Below are 24,243 nucleotides of genomic sequence, written 5' to 3' on the forward strand. Positions count from 1 at the left end.
TCATGCAAAGTCTCTTCTGTCCACGACTCCCCAGCAGTACCTTCACGACCCTCCCCAGGGGTCCTGACCCCCAGGTTGGGAATCACTGACATAAACATCTAGAGTAAATTATAGACTAGAGGTCGAATTCCCTTCCCCCATCACAATCTTGCTATATTCCTGTTTCACACCTCAATGGAAATAGGACTTTTTTCTATCATTTGGTGGTCTGTCACAGAGCTGTGACATGTTCTTTTCCACATCAAGCAGAAATGAATGAATCAATCGATCAATCGATCTGTCAGCCAGTCACGCTTTAATTTTCTCACCTGACTTCCCTGCTGTCTGTGTGTGTGTTTGTGCGTGTGTGTGTGTGTGTGTGTGTGTGTGTGTGTGTGTGTGTGTGTGTGTGTGTGTGTGTGTGTGTGTGTGTGTGTGTGTGTGTGTGCATGTGTGTGTGTGTGTGTGTGTGCGTGTGCGGCTGTGTGTGTGTGTAGAGATGCAGTGTAGGCCAGCTGATAGTCTGGGCCAGGAGGAGCTGACACTGGTGCAGCAGGGCAGGGAGGCTTTGCACACGGCACTCGCCATCCTAGACGACCCACGAGGATGGAGGACCGAGATTGCACAGGTGCTTACTACTACTACTATTCACACTACTAGGGGCCTACTACTACTACTACTATACTACTACTACTACTACAGTACTACTACTGAAACTAAACTAGACTAAAAAACTGCTAAAGTAAATATACTACTAGAACTGCTGCTGCTGCTGCTGCTGCTGCCACAAGGTATACAGTCCTGTACTAATAATGCAACTAATTTTCATAATAATAAATGTGCTTCTTCTGCCATATTAATGCATAAGAGGTGGATGTCTCTGCAGGGTTGTCTGCACTAACCCTTATCTGTATCTTAACATGAATACAAATCCCTCCAGCTTGAATAAGTGAATGAATGAATGCATGGTTGAATGAATGAATGAATGAATGAATGAATGAATGAATGAATGAATGAATGAATGAATGAATGAATGAAGGAAGGAATGAATGAAGGAATGAATAGCCTGGCTGACTGACACGTCATTATTGTTATCTCCCTGAGAGCTGTCTCTGTGCCATGTGCCATGGGTTATGTTGGTCTCCAGGACGATGGCGTGGTTGTTTACAGCAAGGTGTTGCCGGGGGCGAAGAAAGTGTTCCGGATGGAGGCGGAGCTTGAGGCTAGTCCTGAGGAGCTGCATGACATCCTGTTTGCCCGGGTGGAGGACATGAACGCATGGAACCCCAGCATCAGCGGAATCAGAGTAAGTCCAGATGAGGATGGATGTGTTGCAACTAGGGCTGGCGATAAAGAAAATCACTAAAAAAAAAAGTTGATCACAAAATTAAGAATATGACTAAAATAAAAGGCCTAATGAAAATAAAAAATAATAACTTAAAAATAATAATAAATTAGTAATAAAAATAATGAACCATATTAGCAGCATATTACAGTAAAGAATTTTAGTTGGTCAGGGTGGAGGATACTAACCCCAGCATTGGCTGAATCAAAGTGAGAGTGGAACACACATGCGCTGGAGCTAGGGCTGGGCATAATTTTAAAAAATGGGGATGGGGACAAAAAATATGATCTCCTCTGTGTTCTTGTACCTCACAATCTGAGAAGGACTCGGTTCTTGTGAAGAAGGAGGATCACCGGATGGACTCAGACATGGAAGTTTTAAATCTAAAATAAATGATTCATTAACCTTTATGAATACATTTCATGAAGTTCAAAGTTCAAATTTAAACATCCACGCCTGCAATGCTCTGATATTCCTCCTTCATTTATAGAGTAAACATACTGGAGAAAGGGCTGGGGATGAAAAATGGGGGAATGGGGTACACTCTAAGAAAATTTCCCTGCAAAATAACGGCAGTTACTGGCAATTATATTTACCTGTAATTCTACTGATATTTCACACCAAAAATCAAATACAGCTCATTGCTGTTTAATGTATCACAGTATATAACATTTTTTCAGCAGCAATTGAACTGTTAAATAACAGTACTCTACAGAACGTTCACAGTATTAGTATTGTTAAACTGAAAGTGCTCTACAATATTTATACAGTAGTATAGGTACACTACAGTTAAAAAGTTGAAGATGTACTGTGAGATAGCAGGCAATTACTGGGTCATAGTTCCATTCATGAATATAGCCATGGCAACTTCCCTCCCACCCATACCCTGGCCATGTTACCGCCCCACCGTCCCATCGGTCACCATGACTGAAGTGACTTGAGCATGATACCATGCCGCCACTATGCTATATGGAGATGCTAGTTTGCGGTGGTCCTTTGAATATGAAGGGCATGAATACAATTTCAGTGCAGGCCTACGCAGTGCTATGTTACAATGACTGTGGGAGTGTGTGAGGGGGGCTTTTTAATGTATCAGCTCTTGATGAGCCAATGATGAAAATGTCATTGGTCAGTCTGTAAAAACGTAATTTGCACCAAGTAGCACAGCAAAAAAGCAGCACTGCAAGCTAGCTCTCAAAGCAATGCCTAACTTGCAGCAGGCACATTATATGCAGCGATGTGACAAATTATGCTACACACAGCAAGTGCCACAAAGCAAGCTTTCACAAAGAGGAAAGTATGCAAGCCTGTAAGCAAGCTTGTAGGCAAGCAAGTGCTATGCTGTGCCATGCAGGCCAGCCAGCAGGCAGGCAAGCAACTGAAGTGTTGATAGTCCAGATTTTTATACAGGTGCAAGGGTACCATGTGACCAGAGTCATCAGGGATTTGGCAGGTGAAGGTCGTAATTGAATAATGGCATAACAGCCCTTAGTACTCAGGTGAGGCCAGGCACTGATTAGCAGATTGGTTTAGATGGGACTGCTTGTTGCAAGTGTTACAAGTTCTTAAAATGTTTCAGCCATTCACACTTTCATCACTATCAAAATGCACGTGCTACTCATACTTTGCTGCATCAAGCACTTTTTAAGTATTGTAGTTTCTTTAGAAATAGTTTCATCATGCTTGATAGTATCAGAGAATCTTTAACCAGTGAGAATTACTTAAGTTCTTCAGGTGGTATTGAAGCTTGATGGTGATCACGGACAAGTGGAGGATGAATGGGTTTCAATGGTGCTGCCTAAAATAACTTGGTTGTTTCCACTAGAGATGTACAGGGTCCAAAATCCGGTTCCGGATCCGGCAGGATAATAGGGTTTTTCACAGGATCCGGATCCGGTTCCAGGATCCAGGATCCGGTAGCCGAGGCTTTTCAGTCAAAATAGTTTGAGCCAACGTGATAAAAAAGGGCCCACATGTGTGAGTAGGCTATGTGTTTCAACCCTTTCGTAGGATCCGGTATCCGGTTCCGTATCCGGCAGGATCTTAAGCAGTGGATCCGGTATCCTAAAAATCAGGATCCGGTGCATCTCTAGTTTCCACAACGGCGAATGCTGCTATTGTGCAGTACTTACTGTTTATGCTCAATATGTGACTCAAAGTAGTATTTTCACAGTAGTTGTCTGTTTTTTCGAAAAACAGTAGAATGCTGTTGCAGAATTGCCCTAAATTAACAGTTATTTGTTACAGTGTAGGTAAAAAAAATCCCAAATAGGTTTTAAAAAAGAAAAGATTTACGGTATGGATTTTCACAGTCATGGCTGTGCTAAGCACAATCACATAGATATGAGCGGTGCTGACAATGAGCTGTGCAGTTGCTGATGTGCTGCAGTTCTGATTCTACACTGAGGGAGTGAAATATAACACTATTCTAGCCTAGTTGGTTGTAGCCTACTCTCTAAGTTTTGAATTAACACTGCGAGATTGTACTGTGCGTGCAGGGGAAGTTTAATTAGTTTGGCAAACAGAGGCAGAGGTGCATGTAACTAAGTCAAACTGCGGTAAATGCATTGCAGTAAACCCTCCACAATTTTCATAATCTTATCTAATAATTCAAGAAACGTCTGTCTGTCCGCCAGATCTGTCTGTTCCACATATAACTCCCTCAGCATGGCACCAACAAATTAATTGTGCATCCCTTGTTGATTGAGGCAAAAAAATATTAAACAAAAATAATTGAAAATATATTTTTTTAAAGTTGATATGAAAACTTAGCCTGGCGACGCCATTCCATGTACTCCACCCAAAGAATTTGACTCCGCACATCGTCTGGCAAAAGCCTCCAGCTTGGTTCTCTCAGTGTTTAGCCAATCAGCAACCAGTTAAGAGTGATGACACAGAACTCACCCGCGAAGTCTGTTGCTGATTGGTATATTCACACGTTTGTTTTAGTTATTTGTATGCTATTGCGACGCTACATCGTAACAGTCATGCTAATAAAGCACAATATGGGTTTCAATTTGAATTCGGAACTCCAATGAATTTAAATGGCAGATCATCTTCCACCCTCCACGGAGACAGCTTCCTCTTGACTTTGGCCAGACTGTTTGATGGAGTCAACAGTCGCTCTCGCCAGGCTAATGAAAACTACTCTTAGTCTTAAGTAGCAGAATTAAGGGCAATGATGGCTGCTGGATAAAAACAGTTAATAAGTCTATTTGTCCTTATTTGCATACAGTATATCTGTATCTGCTACCAGATGGCAGCAGTTCAAAGGTTGTAGCCTGGGTGTGACGTGTGCCTACGGTATGGAACTGCGTTTAAATGGTGCAAGCCAAAAACATTCATTCCATGGACAGCAATGGTTTGACTTACAAGGCTAGATGATCACCATTAGTGCCACCTCAGTAACAGTCAACACATAAGATCAGATGATTGGAGCACATGGGGGCCCTGTCAATCTGAATGTGGAAAATTGAAAATGTATTCAAAATCGTGTCGGTTTTAGGGGATTCACAGATGGTATCCTAAAGATGTCAGGCTATTAAGTGTCCCTGTAAGATGGGACGTGTCGAGTCACAGAACACACACGCGGCATCAAAGCAAGCAGTGCTGCTAATGGACATCTCCACATGAACCCAAGCAGGGCTGCTGACAGCTTTGGCAGGGCCCAGGACAAAGTCGTCTGATAGGGCCCCCCAGCATAATACATGCAATGTAATGAGGACCCAATTCTGGGCCCCCTCTCTCACTGGGCCCGGGACAACTCTCCCCTTTGTCCTTCCTGTCGGCACCCCTGAACACAGGCCATAACATTGTTTTCATCGATGTCAAAATAGAAAGATACTTATGAAAGGAAGTCACTTGCAATCTAGCCTTTTTGGTGCTCACAGTCTGGGACTGTATTCAGTTGAAAGCAAGTTGGTCCACTTCAAAGGAGACTGGGAATTACTGTAACAGGAGGACTCTGATGAAGACGCACTGCGTCGAAACGTTAGTCATGCTTGCACCACAATAAATAACAGCAACTGTGTGCTCCAGTCATTCTTGGCCCAGTCTCCTTTGAAGTCGACCAGCTTGCTTTCAACAGAAAGATATTTGTCTCGGTCCACCCCTACAGTGTTGCCAGATTGGGCGGTTACCTGCCGAATTGGGCTGCTTAGGATGACGTCTGCGGGTAAATATGGGAAAAATTGGATTTTTAACGGTTTTTCTGCAGTTTTATGCCCATGGAAATCAATGCAATTTGTTGAAATCGGGCGAAATTTAGCGCATTTTTGCGTTTTTTGAGAACCTTTTGTGCAGGATTTGATCAGACACATCTGGCAACACTGCACCCCTACTGCCATCAAAGTGGGTACAGTAGAGCAGAGGCGGGGAGCGTGGGAGTCACAGCACGCGTGGTGGCATCAAAGGGCGCAGTAGTGCTGCTGCTTGATGTCTCCTCATCGTCTTATGGCCATATCACCAGTGTGACCACCTTCACGTTGCTTACATCGAAGTCAGAATTGAAGTGACTTGATCTTATTCCCCCACCACCATCGCCATCAGAGTGTACAACAGCAGTACAACAGAGGCAGTTGGCATGTAGCGGGCATTAAATTGGATGTGTGGCAGCAACACAGCACAAGTGGCATCAAAGTGACATTAAGTTGGGTGTGTGGGAGCCAAAGCCCTTCGGGGCATTGGTGTCAGTTATATTGTTTGTGCTGCTGGATGTCTCCTTTTACGTCCTACCACAAGCAGTTTTAGCCTTAGCCATGTCACCAGTGTGTCCGCTCACCTTAGCGTTGCTTTCATCAAAGTCAGAAATGGAAGAGAATTGTCTTTGTCCACCCTCCCTTGGACCTATAGCAAATGGACGTCACATCATGTGGGAGCCACACAGCCACCAGTGGCATCAAAGTGTTGTTACATGTAAGATGGAGGTGTGAAGCCACATAGTAAGTGGTATCAAAGTGAGCAGTGCTGCAGCTGGTCTCCTTGATGTGTTCCAACAAAACCGTGATGGGGAGGCTCCAGGGCTCTGATTAAATCTGCTTGAACACAGCAGGAGAGAAGATGGAGAGAGGAGAGGGTTGAAAGGGAAGGGGAGAGGAGAGGAGAGGAGAGGAGAGGAGAGGATTGACAGGGAGATTAGGAGAGAGGAGAGGAGAGGAGAGGAGAGGAGAGGAGAAGAGAGGAGAGGAGAGGAGAGGAGAGGAGAGGAGAAGAGAGGTAAAAATAGAATAGAAGAGAAAAGAAAAGAGGAGAGGAGAGGAGAGGAGGACAAGAAAGGAAGAGATAGGAGAGGAGTGGAGAGGAGAGCAAACACACAAACACACACGCACGCACGCACGCACACACACACACGCACACACACGCACACACACACACACAGACCTGGTCCTTTGCTCATAGTCTCTCTTGTCACCGGCAGATCCTGCGGCAGATCGACACGGACACCATGGTGACTCACGAGGTCTCCGCAGAGACGGCGGGCAACCTGATTGGTCAGCGGGACTTCCTGAGCGTCCGCTACTGCAGCCGAGAGGACGAGCGCGTATACCTGTCCGGAGCGCCCACCTTGATGGACTCCATGCCTCCACAGAGAGGGTTCGTCAGGTGAGTTTGCTTTCAATTCACACAGACAAACACACATGCAAGTACGTGCACGCACGCACGCACGCACACACAAGCACGCACACGCACGCACACGCACGCAAGCACGCACACACACACACACACACACACACACGCACATACACAATACCCCCTCCCCCCATTCACACACCATTCGCACTTACCCAACTTCATCCAGCCCCCCGACGTTTAGCAAATATTTGGCCACACACAGAGAATAATAGATTTGCTGAAGAGGAAGAGGAGGTGCCTGCAGAGTGGAAGGATGAGATGGAGAGAGAGAGAGAGAGAGAGAGAGAGAGAGAGAGAGAGAGAGAGAGAGAGAGAGAGAGAGAGAGAGAGAAAGAGAAAAAGAAAGAAAGGGAGATATGAGGTGAGGTGAGGTTTGGAGAGCTTTGGTGAGATTGGAAGCTGGGGAACAGGCAACAGGCCAGCAGGGAGGGAGGCAGTCAGGCAGGCGCGCAGGGATGAAGGGAAGCAGGCCTGCAGGCAGGCGGGCAAGCATCTCCTTCTTAATAAAATTTTAAAGCCGGCTATATTTCCCGGGGAATTATGATTGAGTCCAGTTCACAGCTGACTGGATGTGATGATGGATCTCGTAAGGATATCGCATTGGGAGCATACTGTGTGATAGATCTCGTAGGGATATCGTATTGGGAGCATACTGTTTGATGGATCGCGCTGTCATGAGTCTGATGTAAACATAGTCTACTCTATGTCTTGTACTTTCACTGTAACCCTCATTTCCGCTGAGAGATACACTGTTGAGACTGAGTTTTAGTATTGATCTCCAGAAGCCCATCATCACTGCTTGTGCGTAGGATTAAGGTGGCACTTCTATAAAGCGCCTACAGTAAATCTTGCAAACCAAAACAGGAAGTCAATATGTCACTCACACGCATGCACGCAAACACGCACGCACGCGCACACACACACACACTCACTCAGAGAGAGAGAATGCTATAGCCTAAGTGGTATATCGTAGTAGGGGAGAGGTGGATCAGATGAAAGAAGGAGATACTGAGAAGTGGGATAAGGGGGGAAACAGAGAGGGAGAGAGAGAGAGAGAGAGAGAGAGAGAGAGAGAGAGAGAGAGAGAGAGAGAGAGAGAGATGAGAAAGGAAGATGTGTTAAGAGACTGGAAGCAGGAGGACAGGCAACAGGCAGGCAGGATCGCCTTTCTAATAAAATTAGATTGGCTTTTTGATTAAAAAAGGTTGGGTGAGTCCAGCTGACAGGTCATTGGATGCGTTGGTGCTGATAGATCACGAAGTAGAGTGAGTATATCTTGTATGGACAGATCTTATATAGATATCGCAGCCATGCACGGCATTTTTGTCACTTCTGACGCTTTAGCGTCTGTATTCGTAGCCGTGGGCATACAAAATAACAACAACAACAGTAATAATAATAATAATAATAATAATAATAATAATAATAATAATAAATTGTATTTAAAATAATAATAAAAAGAAACTGAAAGAATTGAAAGAATCCAGGGCAGGCTGTTTCGAATTTGGGAAAATAAGATGATCTTATTTTACCAAATAAGAGACTAACAGAAAATGGGCTTTGCCCTTTAGCCTACCGTACTGCTGCAGAATTACTATGTTTGCAAACGATCTTCCCGTGCAAGCCAAGTTTGGCGGTGTCTTTTTCAATTGCTAGAGAATGGTCACTTAGTCTGTATTTAGATAATAGTTGTCTTTGTTTATTGTTTTTAATGTCAGTCAAATATGGAGACAATTTGTAATTATATCTAATGGATTTAACGCACGCACGCACGCACGCACACACACACACACACCTTATCTCACATTTGATTTCCTCTTTTGCTTGGCTTTTACATAGGGCTGAGGATGGGCCGACATGCATTATTCTAGAGCCCAGTGACAATGACACCCGGAAGAGTCGTATGATTTGGCTTCTCAACATGGATGTCAAGGTAAGGAAGAAATTAAAACACGTGTCTGTCAATGAACGCTTCCTGACTAATACGGATGTCAAAGTAAGGAAGAAACGCAAAAAATGTGTCTGTCAATGAACGCTTTCTTACTAATACGGATGTCAAGGTAAGGAAGAAAAGCATAAATATGTCTGTCAATGAACGCTTTCTGACTAATACGGATGTCAAGGTTAGAAAGAAAAGCGTAAACTTGTCTGTCAATGAGCGCTTCCGGACTAATACAGATATAAATAAGAAAAGCCAAAACGTGTCTGTCAATGAACGCTTTGTGACTAATACGGATGTCAAGGTAAGGGAAAAAAGCAAATACACGTTTCTCATTGAACGCTTTCTTACTGATACCAAACTAAAGAGGTGTCAATCACAGGTTCAGAAAGTAAAAACCCTGTCACAAATATCGTGACCCGTTTTGAATCAGCTGATTGTTTTGAGAGCTCAATACATTAGACCAGCTACTGATTGAAGTCACCTGCTTTGGAAGGAAATGGTGACAGGTCTTTTTACTCTCAGGACCCAGAACTGAATCCTCAGCCTAATTACAACTTTACGGGACAGGACTGAATGATAATAGGTGAAACTCAAGGCCAGAGAGCCTTGGCGGCCATATTGAAAGTCGGCCATCTAACATACCAAGTCATGCACTTGTCACAGGGTTTCAGTCCGCAAGACTTCAGTTCATCACTTTCAACGTAACCCATCCGGATGACTGGTGATCTTTAAGCCTCCATGACCAGTGCAGAACTGCCACAGGCAGGCTGCTTGCAGTCAATTTGAGCTTGCACCCATTCAAATTAAACACAGTTGCTAGATTAGCAATGACCATACTGAAATGTATGACCAATGACTCTGTGTTGTCATGTAGTGAAGTGAAGCAATATGGTAGTTTTCAGTGATTCGGACTGGTGGAATGGTGTACAAACGGCCTTTCAAATGAGCATATATCGAGGCTGGATGGGGATGGACTCCTTTTCCAACTTTGTCAGGCGGGCGGGAAAGCATGTGGAGATTCTAGCTGCCTCACTAGAGGCCATATATTATATTGGAGCGTTATTGTCACACGCTTTTGATCGTCAAGTATTTGTAGATGATAATGTCAACATGGGCCACAGTACATTGTGACAGAAAAACTAAAAAAGATGTTCAAAAAGGGCACTCTTTCTACAAAGGGGGAAAGGGAGGTAGGTGCTTTAGCTCCACCTAGTCCCTACCTGTGCCATACTCAAAGTTGTATGAAGTAGAAGTAGAGGTACTCTTAAAGGGGTATGCCACTGTCAAGCCGTTGCCGGCCTGTTTTTGCGACTAATCTGACCAAGCAGGGTCATTTATGACCCCAAGGAGTTTATATAGAAATACCACTATATAAATTATTTTTTGAGGTTCATTCAAATTTATTTACATCTTGTTACAACTTGTCCCACATCTAAAGCAAAAAAATGAGAATTTTAACATTTTATTGTTTTGCTAAAAATTAGTCAAACTTACATACGTATATGCTAAATATGATGTATGCCCTCATTTGTATATGTAAACATCAAAATACAAAAAACATCCAATACATTTTTTTCTTCTCTCATCATCAGTAATCAACTGAGAAAGTTTCATGGTGATATCTATCTTTTACATTTTTTAGCCTATTCACTTGTAGTAGTCTTACCATAATAATACAGTATATTTATGCTAATTATGGAAATTGCTCAAGGTGAAACTTTGGGAAACCAAGCTAAATTCTATGCATTAGGCCCATAGATGATATTTCTGCAATAAATCTTTAGGGTACTCAACATTTCTGGGTTCATGAAATCACAAGATCAGAGAATATGGTAATTTACATAGACAAAACCATGTCTCAAACATATAACCTTATGCACACTAAAAATTTCTTTGAAGCTTTTTCTGGACATTGTAGCTGTGTAAAGGTGTCTTCCATATGTATTAGAGCAAAGAAATTATTCAACTGATGCTTCAACCTTTGCATAGCCATATAATAAGGAAAATTAAAAAAAACGCCATTGATTTATACACTGATGACTTGTTTCCTCCCTCTTTGTTCATCAGGATGACTTCCTTTTCATATTCTCATCATGTGTCTAGGACCACTGTGCCATGATATCAACAAATATGGAGCAATAACAGAGGAAATGCTACCTGGGTGCCCTCACAATATGCTTCGTTGGCTATCGCAGGGGTGCCCTATTTATTTATATAATATATTATATTTTAATACTATAAATGTTTATATTGTGAAAATTTGAGGTCTACTGACCATGGTCTGCCCCAAGACACAACATACAAAAACCAGAGTTTGAAAATTACAACAACAATGGACATTATAATGTTGAGTATCACATGGATCCTCTCGGGGTCATAAATGACCCCAGAGGCGTTTTGATTATAAATCCCATATAGACTGTCCAAATCTCACAAAAATCATTCACAACATGCACAACATATGTATTGACAAACTCCTAGAAGGACAAGTGTTTCTGATGAAAATTGCAGAAATGGTGTATGAAAATATGTGCCCGGGGTCATAAATGACCCCAGTCGGTCGCTTTAGGGTTACAGATGTAGTCACAACACTACTGGTATGATACATTTCTTTCGCTACTTGGTGTCAACTATGTAATACCACACTACTAGTGTTATAATTACATCTGTTCATCTACTTCTACTTTATACAACTCTGGCCATACTGATACCGTGCACAATATGGGGGCTGATGATTTATTTAGCATCATTACTCCTTAACGGCACCATGCAAGGTCCTTGCAATGTCTGCACAACATCCATTAATCACCCACACATTACAGTACCACTTTGGATATTTCTTGGAAGTCGCATGGTATGTGGTATGCACATAGCAGGGGAGGAAATAATTGACTACTATTGTACATGTTTGGCAAGGCAAGTTTATTTGTAGCCTATAGCGCGTTTCATAAAGAGGTGCAATTAAATGTGCTTCACAAAAAAGAAACAAAGTAAAAAGAAAGGAAACAATTAGAGCCAAAGAAAATTGCTGTTCCAGGAGCGATAAGGAGAATAGGCAAGCACACACGCGGAGAAAGGGTTCCTTAGAGAGGATGCCTGCATCTGTGTAAAGTGGCTGTGCGCAGTCCAAAACCAGTGTGTCTTGTATGCTTGGGAAGCATTTATATTTTTAAATTATAGTGAAGCGCCATGAAGTCAAAGGTTTGCTGCATGCAGGGGAATAAACTCCAAAAGAAGTCCAGTAATAGCCTACTGTAATTGACACGACATGGATCACTGCCAATCTTCACATACTGTGCAAACGAAATGTGGAAATGTGGGGTTTGGGGTAATAAAAACGCTCTGTAGTGGGACAGTGCGATGAATAGCCGAGGCTCTGTGATGGGGAGGGTGATTCTTCTGGCTAGACCTCCTACCCAACCCACGACTCTGGATGCGACCGACAATCTCCACAATGAGGGAAAAATATTGAAACATATACAATTAGATATGCTATATGCACAAATAATATTTAGAGTTTCAATCAGACATTTTATTAGGTTAACAATGTTATTTTATAGCCTAAAGAAGTGCCACCCAAAAAACTGTCTGGCACCCCCTCAGGCACTGCTGCGGCGCATTGACATGGACGAAATGTTCACAAGCACCTTTTTTTTTTTAATGAAATGGTTTGCACAAGGGGATATCTGGTGGATACCGTCACTGTTTAAGGCCATCTAACTTGTTGAAATTATAGATCTAAAGGTGTTATTAGAATCTGGCCAGCTCTCTGCACTGCTTAGGTCTTGAATTTTCACTGTAGAACGTGGGGACTCCCTCTATCAGCGTCAAGTTCTAAATTGTGTTTAAAAGAAGAAAAATACTGTTTATGTAATCATTTTTGACATATATCACATTCAAATTATTGTATTGACGTTCTTAAAATTTAAACCTGCAAGTTACACTTAAAGATAAAAAATTAAATGAGGAGACTACAACATTAAACGCTGCTAGAGGGTGTGCATTCTTTACATCATCTGGAAGCTGGTTCCAAAACTTTGCAGTGTAGGAGCTAAAAGCTGCCTCTCCGCATTTTGTTTTGACTTTTGGAATTACCAGCAGATTCTTCTCCGTTGACCAGTGGCCTGGTTGGTGCATATCGCTGAAACCAAACCAAAGCCAATGCAGCAATCTCAAAGTTGGAGTAATGTGGTCAAACTTCTGTTTTCATAAGAACCCTTGCTGTCGCATTTGGAGTTAGTTGAAGCTGTCTTTTTGGGTAGTGGTAAAATGCAGACTTAGTTTGTACATCCTTTTATCCACTCAGGGGTGGTTTTACAATAGGGGCAAAGGTGGGCAACTGCCTTGGGGCCCTCCAACTTCCCTGAACTGCAGGGGGCCCCAGACCACCTGACCCAATCCCTATTCCTTGTTAAAAATGAGGTTTGGAAGAGCCCCCTTGCTAAATTTGCATTGGGCCCCCAAACTGCTAAATACACCCATGAATCAACTTCCTGCCTATCAGAAAATCCCAGGTATTTGAATCAAAAAAAGGAGAAGCAAGTTTGCTGCCCTCTCATCTCATCTTTGCATGATGAGGTTTTGAGATATGCATCTCTGTGAGCATTACCATATCTTACCGCTTTTGTGTCTGGCATGTCCCTCGCTGTTTGCAACCCTCTCTCTCTCTCTCTCTCTCTCTCTCTCTCTCTCTCTCTCTCTCTCTCTCTCTCTCTCTCTCTCTCTCTCTCTCTCTCTCTCTCTCTCTATCTCTGTAACTGTTGTTCAGAGATAGCCAATGTTCTGTTTGCTTGTCCAAAATACCCAATGTTCTGCTTGCTTGCCTGAAATACCACTGTTCTGAGGTGATATACCATTGAGAATTGAAAACTGTGAATATGAATTAATAAACCACTTTATAATTCATATTCAAGAAAACAACTATTCACAACTCAAAGTAATAACCTTGGTTTGACCCCTGCCCTTCATCCATTTGAAACTACAACAGAATTCATATTCAATAGTGTGGCTTTTCTTTACTACACAAAGCAATAACCTGGGTTCACCCCCGCCAAATATTTTATTTATTGATTTAAAAAGTATTAAGATAATAAGGCACTCACACCCTGTGCTTTATTTATTTCTTATTTAATATAAATATGTATTAAAAGAAAAAGATAAAACTGTGACGCTCCCATTTTATGTTTTTGATCATTCAATGCAAAAAGACCCTGACGAAGTCTGTCAAGCCGAGTTCGAAACACGGCAATCAGTCTTTTTCTTGTGTTGAATAAGTAAAAACATGAAATCAGTACCGTTTTTCTATCTTTTTTACAGTACTGTTGGTACGCTGTTGACTTCTAGCAAGATCCTTATAGCACTTCCAATTCTCCTTTTTCCGAAGTTGCATATCTTATTTGTTTAATTATTATTGCTACCTTGCAGGGCTGGCTGCCAGGCCTGTCACTTGTCAGTCATCCATTTGGAGTTCAGCCACGTCATCCATCCTACATCCTTTAGTGATATCCCCTTCTGCTAGACCCCTCTGGCATCTTTCTTTTTCTTTCTTTCTTTCTTTCTTCCTTTCTTTCTTTCTTTCTTTCTTTCTTTCTTTCTTTCTTTCTTTCTTTCGTTACTTCTCAGGGCTGACTGCCAAAATCTAAATCTGCCGAAATCTATCTATGTTTTTCCTTATTTATTTGGTCTTTTTTTTCTTCGCTTCTTTGCAGGGATGGCTGCCAAAAATCTATCTATTTCACCTATTTGTTTGTTTATTTATTTATTCAAATGTTTTATCACTTCTTCACAGGGCTGGCTGCCAACGTCTCTGGTCAACCAGGCGCTGCCCCAGGCCCAGGTGGACTTCACGCGGCACCTGCGTCGGCGCCTGGCCGAGTCCTCCGATCCGCGCTGGGAGCGCCACCGCGACAACGTCCCCCGAGACGGCAACGGTGCCATGCCGGGGCTGATGCGAGGCTCGACGGGGCGCTTCGGAGGAGACGACAACGCCTCTAATGGAATCCCCAGGGTGCCATTATCATCATCTTCATCCTCCACTTCCTCCTCCTTATCTTCCTCCTTCAGAATGTCTGGAAGAGTGCCACACAGACCTGCTGGTGGCGTGCGCCTCTCCTCCTCTTGCGCCTCCTTCTCCTACATGTGTCCTCATGCGGCCCCAATGAGCCTCTTCTCCTCCTCCTCCTCCTCCTCCTCCTCCTCATTCTTTAACATGTCTCCACGTTTGCCACACAAACCTAGTGGTGGGCTAAGCCTATCTTCTTCCTCATCCTCATCACTCTCGTACACCAAAACATCCCAACGTGTGCCACACGCACCGACATTGGGCATGTGACTCTCCTTCTCCTCTTCTTCATACAACACATCTCAACGTTTACCACACACCCCTACACTAGGCATAAGCTCCTCTTCTTGCTCCCCATGCTCTTCCTCACACTCCACACACCTGTATTAGGAATGTGACTCTCTGCCTCTTCCTCCTGCTGCTCTTCCTTCTCCTCCTCTTCCTCATCCTGCTCTTAGTCCTCCTCCTCTTCCTCCTCCTGCTGCTCTTGCTCCTCCTCCTCTTCCTCATCCTGCTCTTAGTCCTCCTCCTCTTCCTCCTCCTCCTCTTCCTCAAGCCCCAAACAAATCTCTATGTGTGCCACACACACCTACATTAGGCATGTGAATACAGAATTGATCCACCACCTCTCCCCATCATTCTCCACTTACTCCAACTCAAGGCCGCTGACAGCTTGGCCGATCACGGGACAAAAGTCATCTGAAAAGTCGCCCCCCCTTACCTAATACATATCACATAATGGCGACCCAATCGTGGCACACCACTCCTCTCCTCTCCTCCCCTCCTCTTCCTGTTTCTCCTTTTCTCCTTCCTCCCAATAGTGCCTCAGCACGTCTCCCAAGAGAGTGCCAACCCTTGCGGCGCCTGTGGGAGGGATGGTGCCTAATATGGCGGGCATCGATGCCTCCCCGTGCCAGCAACGCCCGTGGGGTGCCTCGTCAGTGGGAGGTCGTCTCCCGCATCCCGTCACTCCTCTTCTGCCTCCTCCCCATACTCCTTCAGCAACATCTCCATGACAAATTGCGGCACCTGTGGGAGGGATGTGCCACTCTCTCCAGGGACGATGGTGCCCCACGTCGTCGAGAGCCCCACGTTTTCTAATGCCAACCAGCCAGCCAAATGCCAGTCAGCTGTCTATTATTGCAAGGGCATGTGGGGTGACTCTCAGCATACATACACGTACATTCATACATACTGTACATACATACATACATACATACATACATACATACATACATACATACATACATAAATATGGGGCACAGTGACCACATGGGAAAATGTGTCACACCATTATGCAGAAAAACACACCAAATCATACATTGACCTATTTTCTATTTTTGAACACATGTGAAAGGGCTTTGAGTGACTGCCTGCCTGTCTAGCTCTCTCTGTCAGTCTGTGTGTGCGTGCGTGCGTGCGTGCGTGTGCGCGCGCGCGCGCGTGTGTGTGTGTGTGTGTGTGAGAGTGAGTGAGTGTGTGTGCGAGAGTGAGTGAGTGTGTGTGCGTGCGTGCGTGTGCACAGCATGCGTGCGTGAGTGTGTGTGTGTGTGTGTGTGTGTGTGTGTGTGTGTGTGTGTGTGTGTGTGTGTGTGTGTGTGTGTGTGTGTGTGTGTGTGTGTGTGTGTGTGTGTGTGTGAGTGTGTGTGGCACAGCATGCATGCGTGTGTGTTTGTGTGTCTATGTCTCTGTGTATGTGTGTGTGGCACTGCATGCGCGTGTGTGTGTGTGTGTGTGTGTGTGTGTGTGTGTGTGTGTGTGTGTGTGTGTGTGTGTGTGTGTGTGTGTGTGTGTGTGTGTGTGTGTGTGTGTGTGTGTGTGACACTGCATGTGTGTGTGTGTGTGTGTGTGTGTGTGTGTGTGTGTGTGTGTGTGTGTGTGTGTGTGTGTGTGTGTGTGTGTGTGTGTCTGTGTGTGTGTGTGTGTGTGTCCCTATCAATGTGCTGCCTAGGATACAGCTAATGAGAAACTGCCACTTACGTAGTTATAAATGAAAAACAGGTTTGATGAAGAGCGAAGTGTCTGTACAGGGGGGGAGCTACAGGGAGGGCGAGCAGGGCACTTGCCCCTGAGCCCAGGGCCCTCCCGTATTGGTAGTGGTGGCCCTATTGTGAGCTTGGCAAGCTGTATAGGGCCCTATAAGTGTCTTGCCCTGGGGCCCCGTGTGCAATTATTCCGCCACTGAGTCTGTATTAGCATTTAGCATCGGACTGGGTGTCATAACACAGCTTGTGTCCTTGTCTTTCAAAATTAAATGTCAAAACTTGTCGGTTTGGTTGTTTTTCTGTTTGAAAGAAGCAATATTTTCCCTTCTCTACCCAACTGTTTCAAACAAAGATGGCATATCAATTCCACAGAGGAATCACACACCTGCGAACCAATTTGTTCTCTGTCGCGTCGAGTGTTGGGAACAGAAGAAGTATTTATGCTGTGGCACACACATTTACACATTTGGGCCGTCATGTTTGGAGAAAGGGTTTAGTTATGGCAAACTAAGCTTCAAGATTAATATTTGGACTGTCACATTTTTAAATGTGACTAGACAAACAAAAAACTCAATTTATGAAAGGTGACCAGGCACTCCACTGTCCACTCCTATCTGAGGAACATCTTGTCACCAGGCTGAGCAGGCACAAACATGCCCAAATAGGCAACTAAAATAATAATAAAATAAAATGGTAATGCTGTCTGTGACCCACTAGCCTGGTCCTGACCATCCCATAATACAACCATTTCATTTCGTACTCATAAGTCTCTTGGCGGAAGTACGTAGGATAGGGCGTGCGAGGCTAGTGGCCCACTGGATTTCACCACTATATGACTGTATGCATTTCATTGACATGCAAAGAAGACTATTCAAAGTAGAATAAAAACATTGGCAGACTGCATGTTGCAAACAGGGAATATCAATATGTGAGAAACTGAAATCCAACCCCGCTCTACTGAACATGTACCAACATTGCATTTTAATAAAGAAAATGTGAATAAAATTGAAGACTGTTCTTGTTTATTCTTTCATTTTCAGCATTATTATCCAGAGAAAAGGGACATATAAACTTGCAATTTCGATTCATAAACATAACTTTAATCTTTTTTTTTTCAACATTTATCATGGTTAAAAAAACATCTGCATGTTAAATTCACTTGTGCCGGGACTGACAATGCACAGCTGTGTCTGAGCCTTTTTTTCTTTACACAGGAACAACTATAAAAAAAAGAAAAGAAAGAAAAGAACAGAGAAAAACAAAACTTGATTCACAGAATGCTAGTGCACGTTTAGAGTCTTGGAATTACCATGACAACAGATCATTCTCTGTCAAGCAACAGACACAACCTCTCGATCAAAGACCCAATTAATCTGTTGTCATACACAGAGCCTCTCTCACACAAAATGCTCATCGTCAAGTTCTATGTTTAACAACAATGCCCTCCATTTGGGAGACATGTTCACACAATGTCCATGTTAAACAGTCTCTCATCAGTAAACTGTAGCTAGAAACACAAGTTGTTGTTGCAGTTTTATCTTGCTTCTTTTGTATTTTTTTTTCCGTTAAATTCATGCAGCGTTCAGTTCGCATAACGTACGCTTGTTGAGCCCAACTCAGTGTCTAGCCTCTTGACCTCTCCTTTTTGCTTGTGGCTTTGTGCTTCGCTGACGGCACGTGCCTGAAAACAACAGTTTCCCTGCTGTCAGCTTCGGCACGAAGCTCTTTGGTGACCTTTCCCCATTCAATATCCCAATTTGCAGATGGGAAAATGACCTTTGAACTAAGCCTTCGCCAGATATTGAATAGAACTTATATTGTCAATGACGTCTTTCCTCACATCACAAGTCCACATGCTAAATAAGAGGGTTGGAGATTAGATATTGAGTTATAGCCGTGTTCACAGACAACACATGACGATCCGCAAAGCAAGGGATTGTGCACGTGGGGACGAGGGCTGAGATGACATTTACTGGCCAGTGTTTTTTTTTTCATTTTTAACTAGGAGCCATCTCCATGAGCACTTCCTTGCATAGACGGAGAATGTCCTTAATGAGGATGCCAGGCAGCGAGAATAACAACAATGAAACATCTTTCATTTCAATCCTGAACAGCAAGAGCTGCGTGGTACAGTACACTCTGTGACTGGGAAAATACTGACATTTGTAATGCTAGCTTTTGATTCATTAATGGCAATCTGTGTGACTCAGAGGAAAAAAAACATGTCTGTGTTGAGATTGAGAAAACGTTAAGGGGGCTTACATGGCTTCATGCGAGTATCGCGTTAACATGCAAAAAAGTGCATGCTAACATGTGTTGATGTGCGTTAACGTGTGACAAAAAGAAAATCTCCTCCAATGACGATGCATGTAATGCACGTCGAGTATAAAAAATTCAGAGGGTGTGCTCATACATCGACGCATAATGGCAGCTGAAAGCCTTGCGGCTGAAGCCGCACAGCTGCGTATGCGTCGACTTTGTAATCGCCCTATGGTGGGACATCGACAATGCTCTTGGATTCACTTCACAGACAGTTAAGTATGCACCTTTTTTCTATGTCTTCCTTTCTTTCTCTCTTTGTATTCGGATTTCGAAACCTTTTTTTTGCATTTGTTTGTAGTTCTTATATTGTACAATTTGTAGCATGTATATTTCTAACTTTAAAAAAATAATAAATATTAACACTTAAAGCTCTCATGTATATATATATACAAGAACTATACAATACACTTGGATGGTTTAACTGCACCAGAAGAGGAATGAATCAATGTCATAGCAATGATGCCAGGGGCACATGGAGGCAAAATGAGCAAGGTGACGAGAGGCGAAATTCAGTGTTCCATTCTGACAGCTCAACGGTCAAAAGGTCGTAGCTACAAATCAAATGGATAAAACGGTTAGCACTGTGCTGTTGATTCGATTGCCCACCGCTGCAAACTTCATTCCTCGTTTGCATACAATTAAACTGGCCAAATATTTTCGCCTTAGCTATTTATATTTCCTTGCCTCATAGGAAGGAATGCCGAATTTCACTTCGCTTTGCCAAAGTCGCTTGCATGGGCCCCTCGTGTGACATCCGTACTATAGTGAACTTGTTCCACCAGACTGCTCAGCGTCCTCTATATATTTCCCATTTGCAAATATACTTTACAGTACACGACTGGATGTTAAGTTCATATCTGCTATTTGAAATGTACACTATATACAATATTTGCTTGAAAAATATATCAGTTTAAAAAAATATTGTTTTTTTTTCTTTTTTTCATTTTTCCTTTTTTTTCTGTTTTTTTGTGTAAAGCATATGTGAGTTCCACAAAAAGCAAATGTCCATGCACTTTTAACATGGTGTATGCATTATTAGGCACACACACACACACACACACACACACACACACACACACACACGCGCAAGCACGCACAAACACACACACACGCACGCAAGCACGCACGCACACACGCACGCACACACACACACACACACACACGCACACACACACACACAAACACACAGAAAGATACAAATAACAAAAAAATATACACAAAACGGGAGTGTGGGGGACTGTGGGGTCGTTGTGTGGACCATCCACCCCAATGCCAGGAGAGAGGAGAGGAGAGGATGGACCGTCACACTTCAAACAGCACCAAAGGCAGATGGATGACACAAAATGGCAGCAACATCCATAACCAACAAACCAACACATAGATAGGTTTCCCATTCACAAACATTCGCGCTGTGAGGAGGGGCAAGATGCTTAGAGGCCAATCGCGTGGGCACATTTTTTGAGTGACAGCAGTTTCCAACCTATCAGAGGTTGCAGAGGGATCCTCAGTTGCATGCACCGGAAGGAATGTCTGTATACAAGAAACCTATGCATAATAGTTGACCTAGTCCAGGGGGGTATTCCATGAACATGGTTAAGTGATAAAGCTGGCTGATTTGACCTACAGGAATACAAGTGGTATACGTAATACTACATAGACAACATACAGTATTTAGCCGTTTAGTTAAGAAAATGAGGCATCCAGGCTCTTCTATTAGAGGATTTACCAAGGTTAAGTTAGCCTGGTTTTCAACTGAGCCAGGTTCTTGGAATTCTCCCCTGGCACATGCTAAACAGGTGTACCACTTCCTCTAGGTTCATTTATCCAGGTTCATTAATTAACCATATTCTTGGAGTACTCCCCAGGGATCACACACCTAAAATGAACGTATTGGTTCACAAATTAAAGCAAAGCGAAAAGCAAAATGAATTAGTAGTTCTGATGCACTTTGGATAACCAGTCAACGAACGGGCCGGCAGACACAAACACACTAAACAAGAAGATGGTATAGCAGTCGCGATGCAGTCGCTGCATTTTTTTCTTTCTAATGTCAAGACGTGTTTTTTAGTTATAGTTTTACAGCACCATTGTTGTTGTCCTTGTCTACTTCCATTTTGAAGCAGAGAGGGCAGGTCAATGCTTTGTAGATGCATAGTATATTTCTCTGCAGAGGTTTTTGGGCATGTGTGTGTGTGTGTGTGTGTGTGTGTGTGTGTGTGTGTGTGTGTGTGTGTGTGTGTGTGTGTGTGTGTGTGTGTGTGTGTGTGTGTGTGTGTGTGTGTGTGTGTGTGTGAGTGTGTGTACGTGTGTGTGCGTGCGTGCGCATGTGCGTGCATGCGCAAGCACATTAGGTATAAATTACTATAGGTTTAGGTACTGGCATACAAGTGGTTTAATGTGTGTATGTGTATGTGTATGTGTATGTGTATGTGTAGTGTGTGTGTGTGTGTGTGTGTGTGTGTGTGTGTGTGTGGTACTGAGGTAACCATCAAGTCTTTATGTCCACTGGCAAGATGAGATGAGATGAGATGAGAAGACATGACCGTGTACGGTGGTGTGCTCACCAGTAACCATGGAACTATCGACCGAACCAAGTTGTCGATAAACAAACATATGAGCAAAACAAAAATGAAAAATAAAAACAATGGAAAATAAACAACAAAACAAAATAAAATGGACCAATGGCAAAAGAGCAGTGGCTGCTCAGGTGTCCAATGGCATGGTCCTTTGGGTTGTGGGCCTAGACTGGTCCAACCCTTCCACATTGTCCCTTCTTGTCCCCACCATTTCAGTCGTCACCTCTTCGCTCTTCGGCCCTAAAGTGCTGTTGCTGCTGCTGTTACCACCTTCCTCCTCCCCGAGACGTACACTGCTGGTGTTGGTGGTGGTTGTGGTGGCGGTTGTGGTGTTGGAGGCCTGGAGGATTGTGTGGGCTTCACTGGGGCGCGGAGGTAGAGGGTCCCCAGAAACGGTGGCCTGGCTATGGGCTTGGTTCCTGGGACTTGTGGCGGGCTGCCCTGAAGGTGGCTCCCCAGAGTCTGTGCCCTGGCTGTGGGCTTGGCTCTCGTCCTCACTAGTGGGGGGCTCCAGGGGACCCGACTGAAGAGGAGATGAAGAGGAAGAAGAAGAGGCAGAAGAAGCAGGAGGAGAAGAGGCAGTGGTGGTGGTGGAGGCAGGGGCGTTTGTACTGGGGCTACCCGACATCGGCCGCCTCTGTGGGGGACTCCGTGGGTGCGCCGTGGTCTGGCCTTGCAGCGTTGATCTGGGCCTCCTGGAGGTAGCCTTGGTGGTCCTCGCCGGAGCACGGGTGGTGCTGACGAAGGTGGTGGCCGTGGCAGTCGGAGCCCTGGTGGTGGCGGCAGCTGAGGCTGAGGTGGTGGGGCCTGCAGTAGGAGGAAGTAAAGTAAGGGCATTTTCACTCCTAGTCCCCTTTAAGTGAACTGAACTCAGTTCTCTTTAACCCCTTAAGACGCAGCTTTATACATTTGTTGTTACCAGTATGGTAATGACCAAGTCGTGGTGCATTACTAAAGAGCCTGTGCTGTGTCATAGTATTGTAGTGCTATGGTGGGTACATTTCAATGTCTATTACAGCGTGCCACTGGAGGTACGGCGCGCATTAAGGGGCTACGTGGACCAAAAACTGAACCGACAGCAAAAGGACTCAGTTCTGTTTTTGTTCATATTGTGACTTGACAGGACTCATAAGCAAACCGTACTGAGACCACGTCAATGAAGGTCTCAGTACAGTTCACTTCCAAGGGGTCTCTGTACACTTTGGAGCATTCACATATGCACATAAAATGCTGAGTCACAGGTCTGAGTTCACTTAAATGGCTGAAAACACTGTAAGACTCTTCTCTTTTGTGACTATTTACTGCACTAATGCTTGAGCTGGTCCAGCCCCAGGGTAGACTCTATGGCGTGTGTGTGTGTGTGTGTGTGTGTGTGTGTGTGTGTGTGTGTGTGTGTGTGTGTGTGTGTGTGTGTGTGTGTGTGTGTGTGTGTGTGTGTGTGTGTGTGTGTGTGTGTGTGTGTGTGTGTGTGTGTGTGTGTGTGTGTGTGTGTGTGTGTGTGTACTCTACGTAGCCCTGTGCTAATGTACTAAAAAACACTAACTGCACTTAGCATCTGCACTTGTTGTTCTGTATATTTCCTTTGCACTTTTTATCTGCAAGTATTGTAAGTGGCTTCGTGATTCCGCCGAATCGGTACATATTCCCTGTCCCTCACAGTAAAAAGGTATCTTTCAAGATGTCTTTTATTTGTTAATTATAGATGAAACCACATTATTTTCACATTTGTATGTTGTTCTAGGAGTAATGCAGTAGTTAGCAATATTGTTAACGTGCACAAGTGTAATATCTATATTTTTTTCCATAATTTTGCAGTGTCCCCTGAGTTAGTAACAGGAATGACATTGAGATAAAGAAACCCCTGTAAAATAATGGTTCATTCCCCAAATTACACAATTTCCAGGAGGTTACATCACTCACAGGAAAGGGATATTCACCACATAAAAAGAAGTAATATATAGACTTATTTGCATGGAATTTTGTGATTTTATTGGAATTTTGGGGGTGGTGACATTTACAGTGTCCTTCCTGTTACCACTTTTTAACCCATTATTTAAAAAGATATGGTTTCTATATTGATATTCACCAAATTCACAGGCTATATTCTTTCAAACTAAATGACTAGGAGCAAAATATTCTTTCAAACTATTTGACTAGGAGTAAATAAGCCTGAAATTGTCCTTCCAGTAACAGTAAGGACAATTTCAGGCTTATTTGGTCCTAGCTAGCTAATGTTGAAGGTCACAAGAGCCAACATGATCTCCAAAAATTCTGTGCTCCTGGACATGGATGCTAAGGACACGAAATCCGTGTCCAAGAGCACGGATTTTGCCAAAATTCTGTGCTCCTGGACACGGAATTGTTTTCCGTGATGGACACACAGAAGTCCTCTCTCTATACTC

At 43.7% G+C, this 24,243-nt stretch overlaps 2 protein-coding genes across 2 annotated transcripts in view; one reads left to right on the top strand and one right to left on the bottom strand.

Moving 5' to 3' along the window:
* Positions 1-478: 478 nt before the first annotated feature.
* Positions 479-16,059, top strand: star2 (steroidogenic acute regulatory protein 2). Its single transcript, XM_063221465.1, has 6 exons — positions 479-607; positions 1,127-1,285; positions 6,741-6,925; positions 8,795-8,888; positions 14,686-15,176; positions 15,780-16,059. Exons 1-6 carry the CDS (start codon positions 479-481, stop codon positions 16,057-16,059), a joined length of 1,338 nt encoding a protein of 445 aa, XP_063077535.1.
* A 5,688-nt stretch (positions 16,060-21,747) lies between these two features.
* The window catches only part of LOC134467812 (A disintegrin and metalloproteinase with thrombospondin motifs 3), a 151,560-nt gene continuing 149,064 nt past the window's right edge, over positions 21,748-24,243 (bottom strand). The window contains exon 23 of the mRNA XM_063221752.1: positions 21,748-22,648. Within this exon, the coding sequence (XP_063077822.1) occupies positions 21,969-22,648 (680 nt within the window). The 3' untranslated portion in view covers positions 21,748-21,968. The remainder of the gene's footprint in view (positions 22,649-24,243) is intronic.

This window comes from Engraulis encrasicolus, chromosome 17 (assembly GCF_034702125.1).
Source record: "Engraulis encrasicolus isolate BLACKSEA-1 chromosome 17, IST_EnEncr_1.0, whole genome shotgun sequence".
Classification (NCBI taxonomy): domain Eukaryota; kingdom Metazoa; phylum Chordata; class Actinopteri; order Clupeiformes; family Engraulidae; genus Engraulis; species Engraulis encrasicolus.

Bases quoted from the DNA above. Each gene is read 5' to 3' on its own strand.
- star2 (XM_063221465.1), top strand. From the start codon at position 479: ATGCAGTGTAGGCCAGCTGATAGTCTGGGCCAGGAGGAGCTGACACTG. The intron at 608-1,126 runs GTGCTTACTACT...GTTGGTCTCCAG, and splicing joins GGAGGACCGAGATTGCACAG to GACGATGGCGTGGTTGTTTA. The intron at 8,889-14,685 runs GTAAGGAAGAAA...ACTTCTTCACAG, and splicing joins TTCTCAACATGGATGTCAAG to GGCTGGCTGCCAACGTCTCT.